Source organism: Ptychodera flava, chromosome 6 (assembly GCF_041260155.1).
Source record: "Ptychodera flava strain L36383 chromosome 6, AS_Pfla_20210202, whole genome shotgun sequence".
NCBI lineage: Eukaryota > Metazoa > Hemichordata > Enteropneusta > Ptychoderidae > Ptychodera > Ptychodera flava.
The window spans coordinates 27,909,933-27,929,857 of record NC_091933.1 but is presented as its reverse complement, the minus strand read 5'-3'; the positions used below and the strand labels follow the sequence as shown (position 1 = coordinate 27,929,857).

The window sequence follows — 19,925 nt, the reverse complement described above, 5'->3', positions numbered from 1 at the left end:
TCCCCCTTGTCCGACATTCTAAACCTTGACCCTCCCCCAATCACAGCAGAATTCTCCCCAGGAATAACTTAACCAGTATCAGCTAATTTATATAACGGTTGGTTTAATTGTTATGTAAGTTAGAGACAGAAATTACAGGACGAGGGCTGGCGCAGTGGAGGGACGGTCGCAATTTATCACGCAAGCATTTTGGAGGATAATACATTTGCAGGAGGGTCACCATATTTTGCGTTACTCAAAAAAGGCAAGATGTGGCTGATATAGTGCTTCACACAAAAATATCAAATCATAAAACATGGGAGTCTATCAGGCAAACTATTCACATCCCCCACCTGTCCCATGTGTTTTTGTATCGTGTCTTTCTCCAGCCTAAGTTTTGACTGTTCAAGGTGTTTAATGTAGGGTACCACTGCATCTTCTTTGCTTGTGAAGCCTGTCGATACTGTGTGTGTATTGAAAATAAACAATGTATTTCGTCGGTGATTTCCTATTGAGGAAATATCACATGGACAATCGACGGTTCGGCTGTAAAATCAGCTCCTGTTAAAAGTGACCCTCCTCCCAAGATAGATTTATAAAAATGACCCTCCCCATGGACAGTTTTCTAGATCGTGACCCTCCCCCAAATTCCCTCGGCCCGCCCTCACGTGTAATTACTGAAAGCTCCCCAAGCATGCAAACTTCATAAGACTGATCACAGTCATGCACGTAAGGGCAATTATATGAGCAATTTTAATGTCATGTGACAACCCTTTGAACGGAAGGAGAGATATATGATAGTAGTGTCCATCTTATTGCATAAAAAAACTTGTCATCGACACTTACGCAGAGCAAACGTTGGCGGTTTGTTATCAACATTCTGAATTACTGACCGACAAACTGTCTGGTCTGGCCGGCTCATCAACTGACCCATTCGTTTCTGGCAGGTCGATTAGCCGGTAGTCTCGATTACCCAGACTGCACTTCGCGGCTCTCAATCGGCCCTCCCTCATCCTAGTCTGGTTCCCTGACCCTATATTTCCCCACGCCCTCTATCAAGGAAATGGGTCAGGGAACCAGACTATCCCTCATCCAAGCGGCCAGTTGAGAGCCACGCAGTGCAGCCTGGGTAACCGAGACGATTGATTGACTGGAAAACTCATCGATGACTACCAAATGTGATGATTTCATGATTGTGAATTTAAAATAAAGTAAAAGTAATTGTTTTCTACTTGTGGTCGCGACACACTTTCTTCAAAACAATATTTCTCATCAAAGGCTACAAATAAATAAAATTCCCTTTAATACTATCATTTTTCTAAAAGCAGAGAATGTGAAGTTAAGTATAGTGGCAATAGCTTAATTTTAGTATCTTTTGGATACTAAAACACCTCAGTTTGATACTGCAAACATAAATTAATTTAAAGTCAAAGACTTGATTGTACTTAATTATTAAAAAGTTTATTACCAAGTGGTGCCCACTGAAGACAAAGTATTTTTCTGAAAGATTAAGACCCTGCAATTTTACAAATTTTAGGTAGAAGGTTACTGCGTCTGCCCTTCCATGGAACTTCAGCGATTCATTTCTAAACATTTGCAAATACTAGCCCTCGCGTTCATTCCGCCATTTTCTTTTAAATGGACTTGGTGAGCCATGCATACGGGTATGGTGAACACTCTAATATATGTCTATTACATGAGTCTGTACGGATCTAGGCTAACAAGACACGCTTTAATTGTGCTGCACCTGTGTGCTATTAAACTAACCTTTACCACATTGTATGATTACACGGAGTATTTTTGACGTGGGTAATACATAAAATTATCTCCTTGTTGAAAATCCACTGTAACGGTTACAAACTATGGGAGAATGCATTTAAAAATAGATTGATATCTCCCATGTTTCTGTCAGCCCATTTGATATTCGTTTCCACGGTTTGAACAGCGTCATAGAAACCATTTGCTGCTGAACCCGGCATGTCATAGTGCTTTGTTCCAAAGTCGTTGAGCTGTGAATTTTGAAAAAGACAACAAAAGTGATAAACAGTTAGAACGATTCTGCTCGATTTCTAAATTTCCCTCCAAAGACTGCTGGACTCTCAGTGGGGGCGCAACTGACTGTCAGATGACTGACTTGACAACGGAGGACGCTTAACTGAATAAAACTGGGCTCACATTGAACAATGTTACGACTCAACATAATAATAGGGGCCCTGTTGCTTAATGGAGATACGGGGTGGGGCCTATAAGAAACCTTTGTTGCCTTCTTTCGGGAGGTTAGTCCTAATATAACGTTCTTTAGGTTGACCATTCGCCTGAAAAATAATTGATGGGATATTAAAAGAGGCCTTGGAAGTGAAGAGACAAGAAAAAAGCTACATGAAGGCTTAGAGTCTCTGTCTTACTTTTCAGATAACTTGCATGGAAATATATACGTCTCACATGTTGCTTGTGTTCAGCATTGTCTGACAAAGTTCAGCTTTTTTAAGGTCAGCTGATTAAAGTGAAATGCAGCGAATTGGAATCTTACCCCTTCAAGATCTTTGTTCGTATTCATCTTACTCGCAAAGGACCAAACAATATCGTAGGCACTATCACCATATCTGCAGAGGTTGTGCAAAATTTGTAAATTGATACACATCAGACAGACAAATGAACATCTTTATCATTTCATCAAGCACTAAGGTGTCATCAATACCCACTCTGTGCTGCTACCAAATCGAAAACTGCTGTTTATTTACCGTAAAAATGTGATATGCTATCCTCTACACTCGGTGGCAATCCGTTTTCCAGGGCCATTCTATACATATCGATAAATACTTCACGTTTATAACCGCAGAGGTAAGCCTTGTACTTTATGTATGAATATTTCACTTACGTAGCGGCCAGAGCATCAAAACTTTCAATGGTAAACGCCCAGGCAAGATCGAATCCAAGCCCTGAATTGTCTCTGACGTAGCCGATTGTTGTTCTGGCGTCAAAAGATGAACTCTCCAGGGCTTCTTCCATGTACCTAGAGAGTTCAAGATGGAGTGGTTGGCAAGGCTGACTAACTTGTTTCAATCATTTATACACGAAAGAAAGTGTTTTATTTAAAGTAGGTTTTAGATTATCAGCCACATGCACCGTCAACTATTATTTCGGTTGATTTTTCTGTCATCATTCGAATGATTTATCGATTTGTGATAGACTAATTGATGGATAGAATTGATCACAGAAATCACTCAAGCTATATCATCCGTCAATTCACTTATTAAGGTAGAATGAGGCTCGAAAGTGAAAGACTTAAATTTTTACTACCCAAACTTTCCTCAATGAAACTTTCGGCCATCCTGGGTCACCGTGCAAAAGTTGGTACTAGATAGACAAATTACCAAAGATTTCCCGATATTTCATATTCAAAATAGCCGCCATCCCTGTGTTAACTCTATGGGGAAAATAAAATTCTCGATTTTCAAAAAAAAAACTAAGACGGTAAAAACTTTACTTACACTCAGAGCTTTAAAATGAGCCCCTACGAGTGGTAGATCAGAAAAGAATTGGAAAAGTTTGAGAATTCGTTTAACTGTCCCCGAGGCGTGTTCTACCTCAAAACAGGCTGAAAATACAAGCGGGTAAGCTTGACAACTTCTGAATCTGTCTTCTTCTCGATCTCGTGACCTAACTTGTAAACTTCAGCATACTGACATTTCAAATCTGCCACGGTTGTCTTTGATGACCCTTTCGACAATATCCATACGACTCACCCTTGCAGAGTCCATGATGCCCTGCTGCACGCCATCGCTGATCGTAACCTCCCTCCTTCGCTACTGTCGTCTTTCTGTCGATCATATGCAAATTGCCATTCGGCGTCTGTACCGTAACGGATGGCAGTGCAGTAAACGGTACTGCGCATGTCCGGTTCAATCCTGTTTGTGACAGCACACGTAAAGAGGGTCAATCTTCAATTTCTTTGGAGAAAGTCTGACTTTTACACCAGATAATATCAATTAACCGTTGCAGACCGCAGTGAAAAAGGTTCCGCATGTAACTTGACATTCAAATCAGAATTATCTACTAACATCCCAACTCAAATTAAAACATCTGATTTCTTGACGTTTTGTAATTTTTGCACAAAATTCCATGACATATACACACCTGTTGTCGTCAGGATCTGCCATCCATGCTTTAAATTGCGACGATGCAGTGTTTACACAGTCAGGGTTACTGTAATCACATGAAACGCTCAAAGTATCGAGACGTCTGTAACTAGTAAAGAAAGCACACAATTCATTTATTCACCTGTACATAATAAAATATTATGGTTATGGTTTATATGTAGTTACATGATTATATATAAAGAGAGGAGCGAGAGAGAGAGAGAGAAGGAGAGAGAGAGAGAGAGAGAGAGAGAGAGAGAGAGAGAGAGAGATTTAGAGAGAGAGAGAGTCAGACAGAGACAGAGACGGAGGCAGACAGACAATTCGTGAAATTATAGAGGGACAAATAAGCATTTGGTAAAATTATCATACCTAGTACGTGCTGAAAGTAAGGAGAGGTGACGTAACTTACTAGTCGGTATCTTCATTTCTATAATCGAATTGCCAACCCATCGAATCATGGTTTGCTGCCATGAGATTGCGGATGTATTTCTGTAAAAAGTAAACAAAACTGTTATCCATCTTGTAGTAAAGAAACGACAGCAGTCAAAAATTGGATATGAGTTTCGGTTCCTTATTCTATAGGTTTGATTTGCACTTACTAAACTGAAATATTGGGTTTACCTCATAAGTTCCATATGCAAATGATCTCCACAACATATACTTGGTGTAGTATTGGTCAGCGACGAAAGCCTGCCATGGCATATACTCGTTCTCTGATTTCAGATACTCAATGATCTCAAGGGCAATGACGTGGTCTTGATGTTGAGCTTGTCCGAGATGGAATGCGTCATCGATTAGATGAGCTCGGTTTCTCACTGGTAGCGCCTTTGATAATAATAATTAAAAATACATCGCGTTCATGATAAATCGTAACATGGTATTACACAGCTAACTATAATTAAAGGATTTAACAAAATAGAGGAAAGCTATTTTCGTGAATAAATCAGGGGAACGGTATTGGAGATGCGTAAACTCAACGAGTTACCACAGATCTAGGGGATAAATGCAGGGATTTTTGCTATTGTCACGTAGCGTGGTTGTGATATAGCTATCGTCGGATACGTACACTCTGTGGCAGGGCACGTTGGGCAGTAGACGTATAAGAGACGGCAACGATACACCGAAATATACTCTAAGTCGTAGCACGTTATTCAGCTGAGTAACATAGGTTACACGGTAAAACTTCTATGTCTCACACTAGTCTAATAATAGGCGTCGGTCACGGTCAGTGTCGTCTCGAGCGTCGCAACAGGTTCCGAACAGGTTCTACTCTAACACACTAAAATGCAGAGTTTATATTGAGTGAATCTCTGACTTTGTCATGACTTTGGTATGCGTCTATAATGAGGAACGTCACTCAAATCTAAGTACAAGGTTAACAGGATGGAAGTATCTCTCAACGCCGAGCATGGCTGAGACTATCTGTCAACATAGCGTCCGGTCAACGTTAATGACTTAAACAGTGGTTAAAACAATACGTTCACTAAAGACGGATGGACGGTTACATCAAAAGGTCACGAAAATAAACAAGGGAATCGTTCTCACGATGCACCACGTGCAGAAGGGGTTACTATAGGTCACAATCATACAAACTAAATTCACGTCATATCGAATGGCTACGTCACACTATCAAGGCTCTGCGAGTCTATGGAAGTAATATAACATTCTGTTTTGACCATGATAAAAAACTCACAGCTTGCTCTCATTTACTTTCAAGTTGACATTGATCTGATATTTCCCAATTATTTTTCTAAAATAGCGAGAGCAGGCAACCATGGATTTCCTCTGCCTCCGAGTCTATAGAACAACCACACATGTAGCAGCTGTACAAATCTACACTGAGACGGTTACGATATTTTACCTTGTGATCATATTGAAGTTGCTTGGCGAGTTTCCTCCAATTGTCGACGTCATAGTTTACCCGGATGTAGGCCGACTGGTTGATATTGGCTATGTACCAGTCTAAATTGGTTATTCTGTCAAGAACTACAGAACCTGCATTGCAAGTAAAGAGACGGTCGGTTATAAGAACTTACTTAATATTATGCAACACACTAGTTCCTCGTCTTGATTCTGAACCTAAAATGAGACTCCGTGTTATCTTCTCACGGATTTGACTTGAATCGAAGTCTGACACCCTCCCTTGTTTGTAAGCTTTTAATATCGACGGCCTCTAAAGAAAAGAGAAAGGACAGAATTTCTGCGGCATAGATCTTTCTCAGACTGAGTGTTTCAATTGCCAGCAATTTCAATGTAAACGGTTCTTCATTTCACGTACATGTAAGCTTATGTATTCAATCACACTTCTCTGATTTAGCTATTGTGTTGATGCAAATGTTTTTGGTGTATGACGTTTATCACAGGTCAGGGATGAATATGATGCTGTATTTCTCATATAACTCCTCGATTCATCCCTTGTCAAAGTGTTTAAACCGGGGTCCCATTCATCCCCTGTCAAAGTGGTAAACTCATTTATCCCATGTCAAAGTGTTGTAAAGCTAGTATTCATCCCTTGTCAAAGTGGTAAACCCATTTATCCCATGTCAAAGTGTAACACAGTTGTAAGCCTATCCATCCCTTGTCAAAGTGTGTGAACAAATTCATCTTTTCAGACAGCAGAGTGTCCCTAATAGCCAGTGGCACCTATTACCTTATTTTTCAAATAAGTCAGGCTGTCTTCCTGAGTAGAATTTGGACTCGATGATATCAGTACAGAAGAATACCAAACTCTCACCTCCACTTTTGTGCAGCCACAATCTCTTCGGATTCCGAAACTCCATTTCGCCTTCATGTGTGTAGGTCAAAGGAACGTGCCAAACATACCTGTAAATGATTATAATTATGATGATGAGTGTTGATGTTACCGACGATATCGTTGTATAGTTAATTAGTTACTACGAGTCAAAAAAATAAACGTCAACATAAATATATGTACACAAATTTAAACCTTTCAGCGCCAAAGTCAATTTTTGTCTCCTTTGGTAAATATACTCCAGTCAATTTTTTTCAGATTTTTGTCAAAATTTTGATAACAAACTTTAGCCAATGAAATATGATGTCCACTTGATCCAAAATTATCAAATAATTACAGAAAAAATTCATAAAAATGGGTAAAAATGTTGCACTAAAATTTTGGTAGGAACAATTACAGCACTCAAAGGGTTAAGTGTAATGTGCTTTGTGCACAGTCGTGTTTTGAGAAGTCGCTACACTGCTCCCTTCCCCATGTGACAGCTAGACATGAAGGCCAATATCTGGTATTTAAACGTGCTTTGAGATTAAGGGATTGTTACATCAGGCGTAGTCCTGTCCAGCTAAATTTCAATGACATTTTTTTTAACCTATGTAAAAATATAGAAAATATTTTCTCGCCCGAGATTAGTGTAATATTTGTCTTGCGGCGAATCGTTTGGATCCAGTAGGAATTGTTGTTGTGTGGCCGTCACGACATTGGTAGATGTCCTGGTCAGGGTCACTACAGGGAAACCCATCTGTCGAAACCAGGGATCCATCAGATCTTTCATGTCGTAGCCAAGACTGTCTTTCATACTCACTCCAGCCAAGTCATCATTGGTCTAAAACAACGGAAGAATGTATGGAAATTCAGTGATAAATACCTTCAAAACAAACGATGGATCAAAACAAACGATGGAAACTCAATACCAACAAATTAAATATTGTTTCAATCTACGTTCAAGACTTTGCACAGAAAATTATGACTAAAATATACCGAAAAAATTCTCGCATACATAACAACTATGCATGCACTTGACTCTCCTGAAGAACTCAATGGTTTCTACCTCAGTTAACGCCTGCCACAGGTCATCGGTAACAGTGCTGCCAAACTCGTGTTTCTTAAGATACCTTCGGAATCCTTCGAAGAGGATGTCTTCGCCGAGAAAGTTTCGCATCATCTCAATGAGAACGCTTCCCTGTTGATAACAGCAAGGAATTAGAATTCATGTTATACATCGACCTGGTTGATGGGCCATCACTTCCGCTGATCGTCCTTTGTATTGTACATTAGTCTGGGGTCTAGCAGGTTCGTTTTGAAAACCAAGAATCACCTTGGACAGGCTGTTTCGCTTGAAAGTTGAGAAGAAATCGCACGCTTGCATAAGCAATCTTGACAGTAGTTTTGCAATGCTGACACAAGGGGTCGTAACCATATCAGCCATATGCTGTTAGATACTCAACCAATCTCTAGAAGTTAAGTATGCTATTAGGTCAAATTAACAGGCAACTTTATAATTGGCTTGGAATGGCTTCTAACATTTCCTGCTGGCATGTGGTAAAAATGCCAAATTAGGGTTTGCTTTGGCGATATATGTACTAAAACGAACATTCTTCGTCAATTCAAGATGAGGTGAAATCACTTTGTAAATCACAATGTGTAGAATAACGCTTTTGGACATTTTACTGCCATCGAAAATTCTAGGAAGATAATAAAAACTGGGAATTTACAACTGACTTATTTAATGCACGTATACTAGTAATGCAACCCGAATTAGAGAGCTGTCCCTGTGTATAAAGTTGGCCTATGTGATAAGTTTCGAGGCGGCAGTCCGCTAAGAGAATTTTGCAGCACTTAAAATTACCATCTACAACTTGTATAGTTGGCTTTTAAAGCTTGACGATCTCTCAATTTAGCCATTTCAGTGATTCCCAAAACCTTGGTCCTTGAATTGTCTTTCCGATAGAACGAAAGCGTCTCGGGTATCTTAGTTGCAACTTATGTAAATCAGTTCATCCGACCTTGCTGTTTCCTCCTCCGTAGTCAAAGTTTTGGTAATACATGTTCATAATGATATGATTTTAATATTTTAGTATATGAATGTGCAATATTTGTGGATAGGATATGTTCAAGTCCTACAGAGCTTTTAAGAGCTTTATTGAAAAGACTAAGAGCTTTTGAATTTGATGAAATCTCCGAATCAGGTGTTGTGATGAATTAGTTGTCATATTACAACTTTTAATTTATTTGAAGAAATTTCTTCAGCAATTATCCCGGATATGCAGTTACCAAATAAATTATGGTAGCACGCGTAGAATGTAAGACGAGAGTATTTTAAGTAAAGCAATACCAAGTTCTGATTAATAATGAAGATTTACCTTCTGGTAAGTCATGCGAGGATGTGTACTTGGAGTGACCACTGGCCTTGATGTGCCGACTTGATCTGATACAAAGGCACGGTATGTATTGTCTTTCAGGAAAAACTGGTCAAACTGTCACGTGAACACGTAACGAACCAAAATAGATAGTTGAAGATAAAGACGAGTATTTAAAATGTATAGTTAGGAAAGGACCGATCAGAAATTGCAGTCAAAGACATATTTCAAATTCACGTGACAGCCGGAGCATACAATCGAAAGAATGACTGAAGATGAAAGCGCAGGTAATCATAAGCCACAATATGCAAAGGAAGACATTAAAACGCCTTATCTGACAGAGATATAGTAATATTTGGATGTCGTATAGCGAGTTTTCATGGCATCAGATGTCATAAAGGATGACAATAGGACAAAGGGTTGCACCTTGCTCGTTTGATACAGAAGACTTACCGTCCCAAAGCCTCGTTCTGAGAAATCCAAGCCATAATATTGGAAAAACGTGGCAAAGCCCTCGTTTAACCAAAAATCGTTCCACCATTTCATCGTCACAGTATTACCGAACCACTGCAAAATAGTAGAACGTAAAATTTCAGTGTGAATTACCCAATGAGGAGATGAGCCCTGCTTTTAAAGAGGCCAACAGACGTGGATTTATTCTGGTCGAATTAAATACCTTTTGTGACAATATGCATCATGGCTATTCTCAGCTATCTCATACCTGATGCGCTAGTTCGTGAGCGATGATTGCAGCCACGCCCTTCTTGCGTGCTGCCGTGTATTCATCCGGGTCATAGATGATGTAGACTTCACGATAGAGAATCAGTCCCCAGTTTTCCATGGCTCCAGGTGCAAAGATTGGCACCGCTGGCATATCTGACAACATCCAATAAGAAATCAATATCTTGTTGAGAAGACATTGCGATTATAATGCATTGTAGTTTCAATGCGGTTATGCCCTATATTCGTTGTATTTCTGTTGTTGTTGTTGTTGTTGTTGTTGTTGTTGTTGTTATTGTTGTCGTCGTCGTTATTCGTCATTCGTACCACCACCACCACCCACCACCACCACCACCATCATCATCATCATAATCATCATCATCATCATTATCCTCGTCGTCGTGCACTTATCTCTAAATTTTCTTTCAATATTTGACGTTTACGTAATATAACCTATGGTGAATGAGCAAAAGAGATGCATTATGGAGAAATAAGATCACGATGGCTCGGTATTGGAGAACTAACCGATCTTGGGAAGTGCATATTTCATGTCAAAGAGATCCTCAAACATTGATGTCTGCTCCATACCGACATGGAGTGCGTATTCGGCTTGGTGAACCAGAGAGGGCTGACTACAAACACCAAACTGTGAAGACAAAAGTGTGAACACATTCTTGTATTTCAGGTCCAGAACATAAACGTGAATCGATTTTGTAAAATAAGATTTCTTAAAGGATCGTCTTAAGTCTTGGTATTAAAAGGTGAAGAGGTCATGTTAATATATAGCCCTGAAATCGTGGATGTTGCTGCGTACATCAATTACAGACAAAGAGACAAAGATTATAACGAATATTTATGGTTCATTTGAATTGGTCTGATACTCTATCTTTTCATCAGATGTGAAATCAGATCTAGTCCCGCTTCTACTGTCTATGTCCTGACCAAGGTTAACGCGTCCAGCGGTCTCCTTATTACGAAAGAAGTATTTATTTTTACTTCTAATAATAAATCTCTACCCTTATATTGTGACTTGTAGTGTTTTGAATACAGGCCCAGTCTCCGATGGTGTAGGCATTGAGATAAGTCGACATGACTACGGTCTGCTCGTACTGTGTGACAATCCAAACTTTATCCAGACTCTGTGATAGTAGTGTTGCTAACGACATCGGTGTTTGAGAGGGCAATGCGACCTGGTCGGTAGACCAATGTCGTGTTGAATGTAGCTTTCAGCGCAGGCTCATCGAAGCAAGGGAAGACGTATCTGGCCCCTCGTGCCTGGAACTGGGTGGCAGCAAACCTCCTGTGAAGATCAAGCGATTCAACCTTTAAGACTATCAATCAATAAGCTATGACACAGTCCGTGGGTGTCGGGACTGCGGCTATGGCGAAGCGAAGTGACGGTGAATCATTCTTATGGGTTCTAGGATAGTGCCCTTATGAATCGAATTGCAACCTACAAAAGAATGAACCACCTGTTACGTTTATTGACAGATATCAAATTCCTAATGCATAATGGCTTTCAGTATCTGGCCATCGATATAGAAGTTTCATAATAATTCATCAAGTGGGCAGTGCCTCTCAACGGTCAACCAAGGTCGTACTGACCAGTAACCATTAACATTGCAAGTAACCAATTTAGTCATTAGTGATTCGTGAACTTCAAGAAACAAGTTAAGATGTTGATGAAAGTATCTCAATCAATTTGAGTTTTTCACGACAGCAAATAGAACGTCAAGTGAAATAACAGCATCATTTAGATAGTTATTGGTCTCGGCGGACAGACTGAGATCGAAATCTGACCTGAGAGAAATTAAAATGGTGAGACCAATTTTGTTTTGTTCGGAGGCCAAAGTTGCGCAGACAGTATACAAGGTAGAGTCACGTATAGACACTTGTTCAACTGACAGACAAATTGCGAAGCAGATAATATTTCAATTTTTCACCGTCTGTACTCTATCGTTTCATATACCAGATATTGTCTGGTTATACAACTTTAAATTTATGTTGTTATTGAGGAGTTCAGTTCGACATAAGATAGGTCACGGTACGTGGCTGTGTTAGGTGTTGACATTTATAGAGGTGTTTTAGGCGGGTGAGAATGAAGATGGAACGGTATTTATTTTTCATTCAGAATAGAGTGAGAATTTGTGGCGACGTAAAAAATTGTAAAAGAAACTATATCTTCACTATACTGTTGTCGCCGAAGCAAATTATAATGATGACATCACTTATGTTACATATTTATTTGATGTCAAACAAGAAGGATGGCCGTAAAATTTACAACCAGACTACCGTCATGCCGGTAATTTATGACAATTTCATATCAACAAGTCGATAGAGTTAATGTACATTCTTTTTCACGGTTGTGTCAGTCATAATATGGCTTCCTATCTTTCGATGTGTCTATTATTGTACACTCTGAAAGGCAATCTGATCAACTTGAACTTAAATTTTAATTGGTATTGCTGTCAATTCAACTTACTTTATCTCCCCTCCTTCTTCATAAGAAGCCGAGTAGAAACCAAAGAAGCCGTAACGGTTGCTATTGTCAGTGTACCCACATGTTCAAGGTGTATGCTGTACTGATGGTTCTGTTGCAGCTGTTCTACGGTTTTGATGATGTACCATTGATTTGCACTAACTTCGGAGTCGTCGGTGGATGAAACAGAAACCGACTGCTCCTGTCCATCCGTTATGTCCAGTAAAACAATCCTGTTTTCATTAATTGCCACATTTGAAATATGCAAGTAAATCTCATTGGTCGGTTTCACGCAATTGACGAAGATTTTCGTGTTTCCCCGGATGTCCAGAAACTTCTCTCCGGAAGGGTATTCTTCGTCATCGATGTACGCTTTCAGGTAGACGTTGTAGTGGAAAGGTACTAGAGTGTCCGGCAATCTGCCCTCTTCGGTCGGTGGATTGTCAGGGACATCTATGGGTGTGGGCATCCGGCTCTCTATGGGTTCGCGTACCGTTGGAGGTGGTGAGGCGGTGCAGTTTCTCTCGGGAACGTAATAGGCCAACAATGCGGTTCCAGCTACCAGAAGACCAACAACCAGCAGGATTACAATGCCGGCAGTCTTCGTAACGATGCATCCCTTCTGGGACATCTTGCCGAGTTCTAGATCCGTCGCCATTTTACTGACCCTAGGTCAACGCTTGATTCACAGGCCAAAATGGTTTACAGTACTTAAGATATCCCATAATTTGTAAATAGTAACAATGCAATTCTTGCGAACAATAAAATGTCAGTCAAGTTATCTTGACAAATAGTGTTTCGGTGTTACTTGCTAAATAAGCTGATCAAAGGTGTTAAATATAAATTTATAGAAATATGTTTACCTTAAAGGTGTGACACGAATCATTCGTCTTTTATTGATCATAAATGTACCATGTCCTACACGTATGCACACTCTATGTATGTATGTATGTATGTATGTATGTATGTATGTATGTATGTATGTATGTATGTATGTATGTATTGTTTGTGGTACTCCATATAGTATGATAACAAATTATCTTCAAGTGCAATATTTCCGACTTTATTTAATCTTTCTTGTTGACATGCCAGATACATGAAATGGAACACTTCAGAGATGCATTCTGATGATGTGGCACGTGGGTTTAGTGGGTCCCTTGTTCGATTGCGAAAGAAAAACAAGATCGATCCCTTTTTGAAAATTTTGATGGAAATTTTACAGAGGAATCTTTTCAAGTGTTTTTTTTCCTCAGACAACCGTGACGAAGTGCGTCGCTTGACAGGGGCAGGAGAATCTTCAGAGGTTTGACAAGGACGGGAGAATCTTCGGCGGGGAAAAACACGCCCACAACTAGGGAGATATAGGAGGAAATTGACAATTGAAATTTGCTTACAAATTTCTCTGATGATTAGTTCACAGGATTATGCTGATTCTCGTCTACATGAGTAGCTTCTTGGATCTCATCGAGATATAATCAACTCTCATGAAATTATTTTCGGAGGGAAAGACTTTTTAAATGCAAATATCAGAAAGCGATATAATAAATGTTACACCCATTCATCTTTTATTTTTTCGATTGATACAAAAATATACATTCATTTGATAGTGACTGACCAAAGCGTATATCACTTCGACTGAAAAAGCTATTGCATTGTGTTGATGTATCCACAGCAAAATAGTATTGTTGTCTAAGTGTCTTTTGAAGAGCATATTTAAGTTAAAATCATATGCATCGTCAAATATTACATCTATGTCTCTTACTTAAGTTGTAATCGACTTTGCATCCTTTGACAAAACATTGTTGTCAGAATTACATGTTCAGTTCATTATACATAAAACTTTGCATAAAATGGTCCGGTTTTACACGTTTCGCCTCCTTTTTGTCCCCCTTTTATGGTATGAAAATAGCATGGTATGTTGCTTGCAGTTCCATCGTTTATTTCTCCATGGCGTTTTGAATGATTTGCATAATCAAATTTCTAAGTTCAACTGACTACAAAGAGAGTGAACTATCATGGCTATCACAGAAAGGTCAAACAACGCGGCCGTTTCTTGTTTAATACAAGGGTCTGTTTAAAACTCTTTCTTGTAGAACAAAAATGAATTACACAAAACAACGCGATGGAACAGACGGCGCAGTCATTGGTCAAATCGATGAATTTGGTCGACAAAATTATTCTCAGCTAAAGCTTTGCGAATGAAGTGACTGTCATAAATCAAACTTCCTCGGTATATTTGACTCAAAGTGTTGTCAAAATACAACGCCAAATGAACCTATTGTAGACATTTACAGAAAATGTTTACTATCGGACTTAAACCACGTCTAGATGCACTTACACAAAGCACTTTGAATGTGGCACAAAACGTCACTTTGCTGAGATCTACAACGCGGATTTGGCTGTTACATACTATAGGAGTATGCATCCAGAAATAGGGCGATATCTCCCATGTTTCTGTCAGCCCATTTGATATTCGTTTCCACGGTTTGAACAGCGTCATAGAAACCATTTGCTGCTGATCCCGGCATGGTATAGTACTTTGCTCCGAAGTCGTTGAGCTGTGATTTAACCAAAAGAAAAAAGGACAATACTTAAGATTTTCTCTTCAAGCTTCGTAATCCCCGCTTCAATTTTCAAAAATTAACTGTCAAGTGACTGTGTAAATAAAGCCATAATTATTCACCCGATGTCTGCAATGCAAACACTCCTTTTCTGAACTACTACTTTCCTCTAAATATTCAGTGCTGGTCAATTATGCTCGTAATTTTATTTCACGCAATACAAGTGTCATCATATATCGGCGAATGTAAAATACTTGAAACCTTACCGCTTGAAGGTCTTTGTCTGTGTTCATCTTACTAGCAAATGACCAAACAATATCATATGCGCCATCACCGTACCTGTACACACAGAGTATGATATCCAAATTAATATATATGTAAATTATAAATTTTAACGACATTATGACTTATCATCAATGGTAACTATTTGTCTTGGTAAGTTAAAAGCATGGGTGTAAACTAGCAAGATTTGCTCATTGGAAGAAACGTTCGAACAGAAATCTTTTTACCGCCTAATGAAATACAATGTGATTGACGAACTGTGATCGTACGCATATTGATCGCAACACCTACTTCTAAGTTTAAACAAATGTGCATCGGACGCCACATTACTGAATAAATTGCGATGATCACTGTTTTTGGTTGTATACTTACGCACTCTCAAGGCTTTCAAAGTTTTCAATGGTAAACGCCCAGGCAAGATCGAACCCGAGCCCTGAATTGTCTCTGACGTAGCCGATTGTTGTTCTGGCGTCAAAGGCTGAACTCTCCAGGGCTTCTTCCATGTACCTAGAGAGAGTTAAGATGGAATTGACAGCTGAAATTGAATGCTCTGACGAACTTTATTTCATCTGTAACCTTTCTTTACGAAGATTCCTTTTCATACATTAAATAATATTCTAGTTGTCTATATCAACGAACCTCTAGGTCAATCATTCAAACACCCATAATTGTTGGAACAAATTAGCGATAGATTATCAATTAATTGTGTCATTCAAAACGATTTACTGATTCAGCAATTATTGACAAAGACGATCAATTTACTCGAATGTTAATCAATTAGTTTACTGAAATACGTAAGAGATAATATTAGAAATTAAGCAAGGCAAATTATCGATAATACTGTCCCTCTCACCCTTCCCATAAACTCTGCAAATACTTTCTGTCTTATTTTTGCAACAACTCCAACATCCGTAAACATTATCGCAACACGATGGTTTCCTCGATTGACTCACCCTTGCAGAGTCCATGATGCCCTGCTGCACGCCATCGCTGATTGTAACCTCCCTCTTTCGCTACTGTCTTTTAACCGTTGATCATATGCAAATTGCCATTCGGCGTCTGTACCATAACGGATGGCAGTGCAGTAAACGGTACTGCGCATGTCCGGTTCAATGCTGTTGGGAGCAGCAAAGGCGAAAGAGGTCAACAAACCATGAGTCTCAACAAACATATTAATAATTTTGTTGCAGTATTTGAATTATACATACTTGTTGTTGTCCGGATCTGCCATCCATGCTTTAAATTGCGAAGACGCAGCGTTTACACAGTCAGGGTTACTGTAATCACATGATACTCTCAAAGTGTCAAGACGTCTGTAACTGACAATTTGTCAAAAGAGAGCACTGATTAGTTTTAACGAAATGACACGTTATTTTCAGTTTTCACTGATGAGTATATTAATAGATACATTATGGTTACAATCAATTTAACGCTTGTACTTCGTAAACTGAAATCTTATTCACAGTGTGATCATGTATCGTTTAACCCAAATTTAGGACGAAAATGTATACAAAGTACTAACATGTATGTTCTTCATGGATACATACAATATACCTGCCTGCCTGCCCACCTGCCTAACTTCCTACCTACCTACTTGCACATACCGTTTAAAATAAGGCCTGTCAGCAAGTTTATGTGTTTGTTATTTACTCACTAGTCTGTGTCTTCATTTCTATAATCGAATTGCCATCCCATCGTATCATGGTTTGCTGCCATGAGATTGCGAATATATTTCTGTAAAAAATAAAAGAATGTTTTCCATCTTGTAGCAACGTCAGCAATTAACAATTGGAGATGAGTTTCTGTAACTTATTCTATGGAATACATTTACACCTACTAAACTGAAATATTGGGTTTACCTCATAAGTTCCATATGCAAATGATCTCCACAACATATACTTGGTGTAGTATTGGTCAGCGACGAAAGCCTGCCATGGCATATACTCGTTCTCTGATTTCAGATACTCAATGATCTCAAGGGCAATGACGTGGTCTTGAAGTTGAGCTTGTCCGAGATGGAATGCGTCATCGATGAGATGAGCTCGATTTCTGACTGGTAGCACCTGGGATTATGAAATCGGACGTGATTAGAACTCAAGAGTGGTGATAATCACACCTGTCATGTGGAGCTGGTACACTTTGGCGCATAATGCCACAGCAGCAATCGAAAGGACCTCTGAATACATCAGGAGTTGGGATCATTGATTGTTAGAGAGTTCGTAGCATGAATAAGTATACAGCACGGGAATTCGCGCCAGTCAATGAAACTGATATCAGTACAGTCACTATTGATAATATGTGATTTATCTTTTCATTGCCCCTGTCATTTTTTGACATGAAAATATGTCAACATCCTTTGCCGAGTTAACTTGAGATCAGTACAGTCACTATCTAAGTTAAGGCAAAGCTTTTACCTTGTGATCATATTGCAGTTGCTTGGCCAGTTTCCTCCAATTGTCGACGTCATAGTTTACCCGGATGTAGGCCGACTGGTTGATGTTGGCTATGTACCAGTCTAAATTCGTCAGTCCTTCAACAACTACGGAACCTGTTTCACAATTGATACGACCATACAGAAACATACGTACGTTGTTATTCAAGATTAAATTGGAAATGATCAAATTTTGGTCAGTTATTCAGACATACAATTCTTCACACATTTTGGAAGAATGATATTTGATATTTTTATTTACATTTTTTCGTGCATAGACTCAAAGTATTTGGGTTACAGGGCTTCATTTTATATTAGCATTATTTTAGTCAATAGTATATTCTTTGAGTGGTTGGTTATATTGACCAGATCCTTGAAATACGCTGGAAGAGTATCTATAGAATCACACCTCTAATACTGTTTCTGTCGAAAAGATTTCAATCATTTCTAGAATCTTCCATGAATTTGTGATCATGTGATAACTGCTGCTACGAGAAACCATAAACGTCGGCTGTGAAACGTTACCAAATATCACTTGAGTTTTACTTGCTTGTTTAATGTCAAGAAAAGAGGAGTGCTCACCTCCAGTTTTGTGTAGCCACAGTCTCTTCGGATCCTGGAAGTCCTTCTCAGCTTCATGAGTGTAGGTCAGTGGAACATGCCAGACATATCTAATACAGCACAGCAGTAACAAAATTATTATTAGCTTAGCTTTTCCATACTTACAAACATTTTCCATCCAATCTTCGGAGGGATGTTTCGGATTCCCGTTATTAATCCTCATCGTCTTTGAACATGTCACTGACTCAATCCTTGATGGTTGGTTTGGTCGATTAAATTCAGGTGCTCACCTGCATATTTGCGGCTGCCATATTTGAGTAGCAGTCCGAAAATTATTTAATTGTTAATTAAAATATTCATGTGGGTTGCGTTCGTCATTAGTGTTTGAAACACTTTCTATTATCACACTTCCCTGAGCGTTTTTACATATGTTTCATTTGATTTCGAACCATCTTATCGACAAAAGATAAAAAAACCATACAGCTAAATGCCTGAACTCTCCCCGAGGTTCCGTAAGTAATACTTATGTGGTCCTACTTCTTCAGTATCCATGTACCACATTTGGACAAATAAAATATTTTCTCACCCGAGATTAGTGTAATATTTGTCTTGCGGCGAATCGTTTGGATCCAGTAAGAAGTGTTGCTGCGTGGCCGTCACGACATTGGTAGATGTCCTGGTCAGGGTCACTACAGGGAAACCCATCTGTCGAAACCAGGGATCCATCAGATCTTTCATGTCGTAGCCAAGGCTGTCTTTCATACTCACTCCAGTCATGTCGTCATTGGTCTAAAACATCAGAAAATAGGAAAAAAGTGGAAAGCAGTCTCCATATGGAAAGAAAAGAGACATTTCGATTCGAATGTATGTACAGTATATACACACAAACATGACTGATGGTTAGTCTCGTCAGGGGAATGTGTCAGCGATATGCAGTTAACCAGATGAAATCTCCTGAAAAAATACGGGACTTTCCTCAGCAAATTCTGGCTCCTTATTTAAAACGACCAAGGCCAATAGGTAAAACAATTTATTGTCCCAAAAAGGTCTGACATGCGCCATGCATCATCGCTAGTGTGCACGGGAGAATTCAATGCAGTACGAGCCTCGAAACTGAGGGACAAATTTTGAACAATATTCTAAGGAGGTCAAGAATAAAAATCAGGTGTCATCGCGCAATTTTGGCGCTGGAGAAACAAATGACCAAACAATTTCCCGACATTTGAAATTCAAACTGTCCGCCATCTCTGTGTTCACTCGAGGGTGAAGTTAATTTTTCGATTTTCATAAACTATGAGGGTGAAAACTTTCCTTACCAAAAGAGCTTCTAAATAAGTTCCTAAAATGGTAGAAGAAAACGGTATTGTAAAAGTTTGAGAGGCCAAATATTTGTCCTCTAGGCTCATTCCCCATTAACAACGACTCTACTTCGATTCTTTTCACTTTTACATTCCAGAAGATGAGCTGCATTAATTCTCTAGAAGAACGTTTGTCATTGATACCTCTGTTAGAGCCTGCCAGAGGTCATCTGAGACAGCGTTGCCCCACTCGTGTTTCTCAAGATACCGCCGGAATCCTTCGAAGAGAATATCTTCGCCGAGAAAGTTTCGCATCATCTCAATGAGCACGCTTCCCTGTGAAATCAAGGTAATACAGTATGT

At 39.2% G+C, this 19,925-nt stretch overlaps 3 protein-coding genes across 4 annotated transcripts in view; all 3 read right to left on the bottom strand.

Annotated features, from left to right (window-relative positions):
* Positions 1-1,135: 1,135 nt before the first annotated feature.
* LOC139135384 (aminopeptidase N-like) lies at positions 1,136-13,103 on the bottom strand. The gene is made up of 17 exons (XM_070702749.1): positions 12,433-13,103; positions 10,967-11,250; positions 10,476-10,596; positions 9,952-10,106; positions 9,684-9,797; positions 9,234-9,347; positions 7,922-8,053; positions 7,494-7,696; positions 6,856-6,944; positions 5,983-6,116; positions 4,743-4,946; positions 4,531-4,610; positions 4,117-4,227; positions 3,726-3,887; positions 2,858-2,992; positions 2,510-2,582; positions 1,136-1,988 (listed from the first exon to the last, which is right to left on the bottom strand). The coding sequence occupies exons 2-17, from the start codon at positions 11,114-11,116 to the stop codon at positions 1,833-1,835; spliced, it is 2,133 nt and encodes a 710-aa protein (XP_070558850.1). The 5' UTR covers positions 11,117-11,250; positions 12,433-13,103; the 3' UTR covers positions 1,136-1,832.
* Positions 12,434-13,087, bottom strand: LOC139134420 (aminopeptidase N-like). The gene has a single exon (XM_070701281.1). It carries the CDS (start codon positions 13,085-13,087, stop codon positions 12,434-12,436), a length of 654 nt encoding a protein of 217 aa, XP_070557382.1.
* An 868-nt stretch (positions 13,104-13,971) lies between the features above and the next one.
* LOC139135381 (aminopeptidase N-like) overlaps positions 13,972-19,925 on the bottom strand; it is a 19,949-nt gene continuing 13,995 nt past the window's right edge. For both annotated transcript variants that reach the window (XM_070702744.1, XM_070702743.1), the window contains 11 exons: positions 19,767-19,898; positions 18,851-19,053; positions 18,286-18,374; positions 17,687-17,820; positions 17,132-17,335; positions 16,927-17,006; positions 16,481-16,591; positions 16,226-16,387; positions 15,645-15,779; positions 15,257-15,329; positions 13,972-14,987 (listed from right to left, as the gene is read on the bottom strand). In XM_070702744.1, coding sequence (XP_070558845.1) covers positions 14,832-14,987; positions 15,257-15,329; positions 15,645-15,779; positions 16,226-16,387; positions 16,481-16,591; positions 16,927-17,006; positions 17,132-17,335; positions 17,687-17,820; positions 18,286-18,374; positions 18,851-19,053; positions 19,767-19,898 — 1,479 coding nt within the window. In that variant the 3' untranslated portion in view covers positions 13,972-14,831. The remainder of the gene's footprint in view (positions 14,988-15,256; positions 15,330-15,644; positions 15,780-16,225; positions 16,388-16,480; positions 16,592-16,926; positions 17,007-17,131; positions 17,336-17,686; positions 17,821-18,285; positions 18,375-18,850; positions 19,054-19,766; positions 19,899-19,925) is intronic.

What these genes read in the sequence shown, in the direction of transcription:
- LOC139135384 (XM_070702749.1), bottom strand. Translation starts at nt 11,116, where the DNA reads ATGTCGTTAGCAACACTACTATCACAGAGTCTGGATAAAGTTTGGATT. An exon ending in AAATATTACACTAATCTCGG is followed by an intron (nt 6,945 to 7,493) that starts GCGAGAAAATAT and finishes AATCATTTACAG; the next exon opens with GTATGTTTGGCACGTTCCTT. An exon ending in TTGCATATGGAACTTATGAG is followed by an intron (nt 4,611 to 4,742) that starts GTAAACCCAATA and finishes TACTTTTTACAG; the next exon opens with AAATACATCCGCAATCTCAT.
- LOC139134420 (XM_070701281.1), bottom strand. Translation starts at nt 13,087, where the DNA reads ATGGCGACGGATCTAGAACTCGGCAAGATGTCCCAGAAGGGATGCATC.